General features: G+C 40.5%; 1 protein-coding gene across 6 annotated transcripts in view; it reads left to right on the top strand.

Annotated features, from left to right (window-relative positions):
* Positions 1-7,416, top strand: part of eps15l1b (epidermal growth factor receptor pathway substrate 15-like 1b) — a 69,992-nt gene extending 62,576 nt beyond the window's left edge. For 4 of the 6 annotated variants that reach the window (XM_060906313.1, XM_060906316.1, XM_060906314.1 and 1 more), the window contains one exon: positions 5,079-7,416. In XM_060906313.1, coding sequence (XP_060762296.1) covers positions 5,079-5,222 — 144 coding nt within the window. In that variant the 3' untranslated portion in view covers positions 5,223-7,416. Of the gene's footprint in view, positions 1-8; positions 32-5,078 lie in introns of all 6 variants that reach the window. The other 2 variants (XM_060906317.1, XM_060906318.1) reach the window with 2 other exon arrangements.
* Positions 7,417-8,982: the final 1,566 nt, after the last annotated feature.

Consider the following 8,982-nt stretch of genomic DNA (forward strand, 5'->3'; position numbering starts at 1 on the left):
TTCTGTAGTAGATCTGACTTCTACTGTTAAGGTAAGTCTAAAATACGCCGACACGATTTAGTGGTCAGCGCAAAAGTGCCGTATTAGTGCATTTAGTGCTTGCAGCTTATGCATGCTATTATTTTACCATGCAAAGCCCTTGCATGTGTTTGCTATGCAAGTGGGGTGTGTTTTTGTCATGTCCTCCTGTGTAGCATGAGCTTGTTTGTGGTGTTTTGTTTTGTTTTAAATCAAATGTCATCCTGATTTCTTTAGAATGGTCATAATGTGTCTTTCTCTCAGGCCCTGAACATTTGAAGGTAAGTCAGCTCAGGGGTTTGGGTCACCCACAGCCCAGTTTTCTATATGCCTGAGTGTTAACCACAGCGAGCATCTACTCCACCCGACGAGAACACAAAATTTGCTTCACCTCAAGTGTGAAAACGGATTTATTTGGTATTCACACGGTGGAGGGAAGCCTTATAACCTTTTAACTTCGTATGCAGCTGTTGTATGTAGCAATGCATTCAGATAATATCCACATGTAAGCTCTCGATAACTTGAGTGTAGCTGAGTGGATTGGGATGAAAAGCTAAAGCACACGTGACTGTAACGGATCTCAAATGGAGAGTTGGGGTTTAGGTGCATCACAGTTCTCATTGGTCATTTCCCTGGTCGTTCATTTGTGTAGTGAGATTGTAATTGCATGTGCATTTTATACAACCCCAATTCCAAAAAAGTTGGGACAAAGTACAAATTGTAAATAAAAACAGAATGCAATGATGTGGAAGTTTCAAAATTCCATATTTTGTTCAGAATAGAACATAGATGACATATCAAATGTTTAAACTGAGAAAATGTATCATTTAAAGAGAAAAATTAGGTGATTTTAAATTTCATGACAACAACACATCTCAAAAAAGTTGGGACAAGGCCATGTTTACCACTGTGAGACATCCCCTTTTCTCTTTACAACAGTCTGTAAACGTCTGGGGACTGAGGAGACAAGTTGCTCAAGTTTAGGGATAGGAATGTTAACCCATTCTTGTCTAATGTAGGATTCTAGTTGCTCAACTGTCTTAGGTCTTTTTTTGCTGTATCTTCCGTTTTATGATGCGCCAAATGTTTTCTATGGGTGAAAGATCTGGACTGCAGGCTGGCCAGTTCAGTACCCGGACCCTTCTTCTACGCAGCCATGATGCTGTAATTGATGCAGTATGTGGTTTGGCATTGTCATGTTGGAAAATGCAAGGTCTTCCCTGAAAGAGACGTCGTCTGGATGGGAGCATATGTTGCTCTCGAACCTGGATATACCTTTCAGCATTGATGGTGTCTTTCCAGATGTGTAAGCTGCCCATGCCACACACACTAATGCAACCCCATACCATCAGAGATGCAGGCTTCTGAACTGAGCGCTGATAACAACTTGGGTCGTCCTTCTCCTCTTTAGTCCGAATGACACGGCGTCCCTGATTTCCATAAAGAACTTCAAATTTTTATTCGTCTGACCACAGAACAGTTTTCCACTTTGCCACAGTCCATTTTAAATGAGCCTTGGCCCAGAGAAGACGTCTGCGCTTCTGGATCGTGTTTAGATACGGCTTCTTCTTTGAACTATAGAGTTTTAGCTGGCAATGGCGGATGGCACGGTGAATTGTGTTCACAGATAATGTCCTCTGGAAATATTCCTGAGCCCATTTTGTGATTTCCAATACAGAAGCATGCCTGTATATGATGCAGTGCCGTCTAAGGGCCCGAAGATCACGGGCACCCAGTATGGTTTTCCGGCCTTGACCCTTACGCACAGAGATTCTTCCAGATTCTCTGAATCTTTTGATATTATGCACTGTAGATGATGATGATATGTTCAAACTCTTTGCAATTTTACACTGTCGAACTCCTTTCTGATATTGCTCCACTATTTGTCGGCGCAGAATTAGGGGGACTGGTGATCCTCTTCCCATCTTTACTTCTGAGAGCCACTGCCACTACAAGATGCTCTTTTCATGCCCAGTCATGTTAATGACCTATTGCCAATTGATCTAATGAGTTGCAATTTGGTCCTCCAGCTGTTCCTTTTTTGTACCTTTAACTTTTCCAGCCTCTTATTGCCCCTGTCCCAACTTTTTTGAGATGTGTTGCTGTCATGAAATTTCAAATGAGCCAATATTTGGCATGAAATTTCAAAATGTCTCACTTTCGACATTTGATATGTTGTCTATGTTCTATTGTGAATACAATATCAGTTTTTGAGATTTGTAAATTATTGCATTCCGTTTTTATTTACAATTTGTACTTTGTCCCAACTTTTTTGGAATCGGGGTTGTATATACTATTCATTCATAATTGCATGTGATTTTTATAGAGCTGTCATATTTAAACTGACGTGAAAAATAAAAGCAGTGCTTCTCAAGTCATACTGATTTCCTGTCACAAAATTAAAATGCACATCAGTGAGAGCAGTTACATTTTGGAAACTTACAAATCCATGACGGCTTTCTCAGCATACTAAGAAAAACCAAAGTACCGTATTTTCCGGACTATACGTCGCTCCGGAGTTTAAGTCGCATCAGCCAAAAAATGCATTATGAAGATGAAAAAAACATATATACGTCGCACCGGACTACAAGTCGCACTTTTTTTGAAGGGTTATTCTGTCCATAGAATCTGTGATTCTATCTGATAAGCGGCGCGTGGTTACTGCGCGACTGCATCGTTTATTTAATAAACAAACAGCTGAGCAGTGATAATGCGCCCTTTGCCCTGTAAGTAGCCTAGTCTGATTATTTTAAATATCTACTACTATCTTTAATACTATCACTATCGTTATTGCTAATAGCCTATATTATTATTATTATTATTATTATAACTAATATTAGTAGCCTATTACTAATCGTTACTATCGTTATTACTCGCGGTGAAAAAAAAAAAAACATGTATACGTCGCACCGGAGTATAAGTTGCATGGCCAGCCAAACCATGAAAAAAAGTGCGACTTGTAGTCCGAAAAATACGGTACGTGGGGGACGTAATTTTATTTATTTATTTATTTATTTATTTTAAATGATTATTTTTGCATGGGGTTTGTGTTCAAGTGGTAGCACAACTGGGACTGTCTGATTTGATTTTTTTTTCCAGCGGTGTAAAGAAATCGCACCTCCACTGTAAATGAAATGCCTCATTGCAATCAGACCCATCCCACAATGCAGGAAAATAATCAACGTTAGTGTGGTGTGATGCATTAACACTGTTTCCCCCCCGGAATTGATAAAATCTTTACCAATAACAGCATGTCCTGAAGTGTTTTATTCCTCTTATACCACAGCAATTTGCCAATTATTAATTTATTAATGAACGATGTTATTCTTTTTAGACCAACATTTAATCTTGAGCTTGTGCAATATAAGTGATTTCCTGTTATCACTTATGTAAAAGCAACTAATTTAACAGTTATTCCACGAAATCGAGTCGTACATGAGCTGATAGCCGATGAGGCACGTAGCACCGAGTTGTCTATAATCCATGTACGACGAGATTGAGTGGAATAACTGTTTTATTCTATCCACATTCACTGGATTTTGAGAAACAGAGCATTTATTTTGAATTTTTGCAAATTCGATAAATAAAAGCTTTATACAAAATGTCCAACCAAATCATTTCCACTTAGAATGTAAAAAAACGGGCGAAATGACAGGAACAATTTGTGAAAAATGCTATAATAATAATAATTCTTTGGGGGGGGACACACCTTCTTACCATCAAATACTTTTATTCCTTTTTTTTCTTCCCCTTTCTAAATTGAGGCAAAAATGCAGCGTTTCTTCTTACTGAGAAAAGAGTGAAGTCAGCTGTCCTGAAGACTTTAGACTGCTACAAAGTGCTGACACTGGAGACTCCTTCCAGAAATGTTAAACATCTCCTTACTGAATACTTCAGCATATCAATGATTTTCTTTGTTCGGTAGCAGCACATTCTTTTATTCATTTATGTTCAGCTTTAGATTATGTGGCGCGCCACTGTACAAGTGCCTGTGAATGAGCAATTCATACAGAGACTTATTAGAACGATGCCATTAAGATAAACCTGGCAGCTGTTATCAGAGCTGCTGTCTTTTGACCAACCAAATTTGACAGTTCAACAGTGCTGTGGTATAAAAAAAAATGTTTTACACCAAGTGATTTTCATTGTTTTGAACTGATCAATTAGATTTTTTTTTTTTTGGAATCACCTCAAAATATCCTTCATTGAAATCCACCAATCGATCCATCCATTGCCATGTATGCAAGCATGTTTAAAGGAACAGTCCACCGTACTTCCATAATGAAATATGCTCTTATCTGAATTGAGACGAGCTGCTCCGTACCTATCCGAGCTTTGCGCGACCTCCCAGTCAGTCAGACGCGCTGTCACTCCTGTTAGCAATGTAGCTAGGCTCAGTATGGCCAATGGTATTTTTTGGGGCTGTAGTTAGATGCGACCAAACTCTTCCGCGTTTTTCCTGTTTACATAGGTTTATATGACCAGTGACATGAAACAAGTTCAGTTACACAAATTGAAACGGAGCGATTTTCTATGCTATGGAAAGTCCGCACTATAATGACAGGCGTACTAACACCTTCTGCGTGCTTCGGCAGCGCATTGATACGGAGCTCAGATATCAATGCGCTGTCGAAGCGCGCAGAAGGTGTTAGTACGCCTGTCATTATAGTGCGGACTTTCCATAGCATAGAAAATCGCTACGTTTCAATTTGTGTAACTGAACTTGTTTCATATCACTGATCATATAAACCTATGTAAACAGGAAAAACGCGGAAGAGTTTGGTTGCATCTAACTACAGCCCCAAAAAATACCATTGGCCATACTGAGCCTAGCTACATTGCTAACAGGAGTGACAGCGCGTCTGACTGACTGGGAGGTCGCGCAAAGCTCGGAGAGGTACGGAGCAGCTCGTCTCAATTCGGGTAAGAGCATATTTCATTATGGAAGTACGGTGGACTGTTCCTTTAACGTGTGTGTGTGTGTGTGTGTGTGTGTGTGTGTACTGTGTTTCTCTGCCATGGCTGGTGCAAGCCTCACTCTGCCTGTTGCTCTGTCTTAGTTCGGAAATGAAGTCGAACAGCTGGAGTGGGCCAAGCGAGAGAGTAAGAAGGAGGAGGAGCGTCTGAGGAGGCTCCGCCTCCAGGAGCAGCAGGATCTGGAGCTGGCTCTTGCTCTCAGCCGGGTCGACATGTCCAGAACGTGAGGCCAGTCCACATTGCCTTGTCCAGAGCCCACCACTGCACCGTAGCCATCCTAAATCCCGCTTCCTTCGAGGGTAAAAACAACAGAACACAGGGTCCATTGAAATTCTCACTGTCGAACGTTCCCCTGAGTATTGAGGCTCGCATAACTCGGTTTTCTTCTCTGCTGCTAAAATTGCACCCGATCCTACACTGCCTTACACACGGGCAAACCAAATCTCTCATGGGTGCTTCCCAGGTTCGAATTAAAATGCCTCGAAACAAAACTGTACTGAACAAATGACCAGGGGTTATATGAGCTAAACATGGATAACTATTTATCATTGAAACAGCCTTCGGACAGTTTATTTTATTTGTACTGCCTCTGGGCACTGATCTCTACTAAATACATCACTGGTGGTAGAGAAAGTGTCACGATTAGTGGCCTTGATTTAAAAAAAAAAAAAAAAAAACTCCTTCTACTCTGTTTGCTTTGGCGCTGAAATGGCTTCTTTAGTAAGAAGCGTATAAATGCACTGTATTTATTGTTTGTTGTTTTTTCTAATGTACGAGCCGTTTATAAACACATGGATCAGTACCTTCATTACTAGGTGCCTGTTTAGACCAAATGCTATCCAAAGAATGTTACATACCAGCTTAACCATATGAACGACAAATGCAAATGATTTTGACGACACTGTTAGTAATTATTGTAACAAAACGATGTTCTTCATTCAAAGCTTTCTGAAAGGTCACAGTCTGTCGAAGCATGATGAAATGTCGAATGAATGAATTGAAGTTTTATTTAAAAATGTAGCATTTTTCATATAAATCCCAAAAAAAAAAACCAAGAACTCGTTAAAATATAAAGCAGTGATTCTAACTGTACGTTCACACAAGTCACTGGTGTCGCTTGGAGTTTGTTTCGGCTGGGCGGACGATAATCACAATGTCGCTTGTAGGCGTGCAGCGTCCAGATTTTTTTTTTTTTCCTTTTACCTCGATGAGAAATGGGAGTGGCCAGAATTGTGTAGCTGGCAGCCCACTATATAAATTATATACACTTTTTTTTTTTGGGGGGGGGTGTATTCAAGTTTGATTTACATGTTACATGCTAGGATTTGTACAAGCTTAGCAACAGATTATCAAAACATGCTGACTGTATTAGCTACATGCGCTCATCAGATGCACCGACAATCTCTGCTACTTCCTTCCAGGCTGCGTTTTTCTTCAGAATGTCTCTAGACATTTATGAGAAGCTGTACATACTGTATGAACCATGGTCACTTATAGCAGTTAAAGTTGTGAACGGGGAGCTAAAGATACATCTCGCGCCTCATTTGATTGTTGAGAAATTATTCCAGCCAGTCATCTGGACTTGGAGCTTTACCATGTCATACACACCTAATTTGCACAGAATTAAAAAGGGAAAAAAATGCATTTGTTCATTTGAGATGTCGCTGAAATCACGTACACGGCAGTTCCATGGGAAATTAATGCTCGCCTGTGGCTTGTGTGCATCAATGTAGGGTTAATCTCAAATCATGGGCACATTATGCAATGCGCGTTTGTGTTTTCCTGCACAAACACAGCTCAGATAAGAACTGTGGTAGATATGCGACCAGAGTGTTTAAGATCATGTTGCTAGAGTGGTTTGAAAACTCATTCATTATTATTAAAACTTATTCAGTGATTAAATGACTTATTTATTACACAGGCAAGCTTCAGACCAAGTATCGGCACAAACTTTGAATCTAACTCCAAGTGATGGTTTTGTTTAGTTTTAAGAATATGAGATTGCATTTTTGGCCTTTACAAAAATCACCCAGAAGTTTTGGGTTTTTTTTTTTTTTTTACCTCCTGTTTGGTTTAGGAAGAGCCGCTTTGTGCTGGTGGTGAAATACAGTGCGATTATGACATTAGTTTGAAGCAATGTAGGAAAAATTGCGGTGAACCTGAATTCATGATGATTTGTTTAGCGGTTTTTAGTTTTCATATGGCCTTATACTGTATATGGTGTTATTTCTTTGTGTTCTAATATATTTATTGTGCTTGTCAAACACTACTCATATCAATCAACGTGTGAGAAATATTTATATTTTGTTAAGTAGACCTGATCACGTGTGTGATTTTTGTTCTGCTTATATGGATTTACCAAATGATGGAAATGGATTTTATTTGCTTAACTTTGTCATTAAACTCATATAACATTCGAAATCAGTGAGATTTCTTTCTTTTTTTAAAGATATTTTTTGTTTTTTTTTCACCTTTATTATTGAATAGGACAGTGTAGAGACAGGAAATGAGCGGGGGAGGGATCGGGAAATGACCTCGGGCCGGAATCGAACCCAGGTCCCCGGATTTATGGTATGGCGCCTTATCCACCTGAGCCACGACGCCCCCGTGAGATTTATTTCTAACGAAGTCAGATTGCAGATTCCTTCCGGATTAGTGTGTTGGTTTAGGTGTCCCAGTCCCGCACACCTGAAATGCTCCTTTCTCTTGTTCAACATATTTCACAAATGATTTTTTTTTTTTTTTTAAATCATCATGAATGTGTTGTTCAGATTTTTGCTACTAAAGTGAAATTCTATGCAAGCTGTGTGAACGTGCAAAAGTCATTCACGTAGCTGTCAGCATTAATCACACCTCTGCATCAGGTTTCTTCACGCGATCCCTCACACAAAAAAAAAAAAAAACAGACGTTTAGGTGAAGTTTTGTTCTGAGTTTAGCTTACAATGATGCACCACGAAACGTGAGTTTCTTCATGCTTCAGACTAACCTCTAGTATTTTCCAATGCCTCAGCCTCAGCCGTTCATTGAGTTCATTGTCGTGTGCGTGTGAGAGATTAATCATATTGTTACAAGTATATTTTCAGTTTCATCAGATTTCCTCAAAGATTGGTCCCTGACTCATGTAGGTCATGGACCATACTGTAACTGTAGCATCATGTATAATTGTAAAGGGGGAAAAAATTATTCTAGATGTAGCTCATGTGAAGACTGATCTAAAAGTGTGCACTATCTTATTAACTGTATACTGGAATAAAAGGTCATGTGCTCATCCAGTTCCATTAGTGTTTGTCCAATGATGTTTGCGGGAAGCCATGGCCTGATGGTTAGGGAAGCTGCCTTGGGAGCAAAAGGTTGACGGTTCGATTCCCTGGACCAGCAGGAGCAAGGCACCTAACTCCTGCCTGATAAGAGCGTCTGCTAAACGCCTTTAATGTATTAACCTATATAGACTTTCATGTATATAATCCTTGCTTGAGGGGCGGCACGGTGGTGTAGTGGTTAGCGCTGTCGCCTCACAGCAAGAAGGTCCGGGTTCGAGCCCCGTGGCCGGCGAGGGCCTTTCTGTGCGGAGTTTGCATGTTCTCCCCGTGTCCGCGTAGGTTTCCTCCGGGTGCTCCGGTTTCCCCCACAGTCCAAAGACATGCAGGTTAGGTTAACTGGTGACTCTAAATTGACCGTAGGTGTGAATGTGAGTGTGAATGGTTGTCTGTGTCTATGTGTCAGCCCTGTGATGACCTGGCGACTTGTCCAGGGTGTACCCCGCCTTTCGCCCGTAGTCAGCTGGGATAGGCTCCAGCTTGCCTGCGACCCTGTAGAACAGGATAAAGCAGCTAGCGATAATGAGATGAGATGAGATGACTGCATCATATGGCAGTGTAACATACTCAGTGCTGTCTGCCCTCTTTTGCATACATGAACTCGTAGATGCTCACGAATGACTCGTCTTGCTGTGATGAAAGAGAGAGAGAAATAACAAACAAACACCC

Source organism: Neoarius graeffei, chromosome 23, assembly GCF_027579695.1.
Source record: "Neoarius graeffei isolate fNeoGra1 chromosome 23, fNeoGra1.pri, whole genome shotgun sequence".
In the NCBI taxonomy this organism is placed as follows: domain Eukaryota; kingdom Metazoa; phylum Chordata; class Actinopteri; order Siluriformes; family Ariidae; genus Neoarius; species Neoarius graeffei.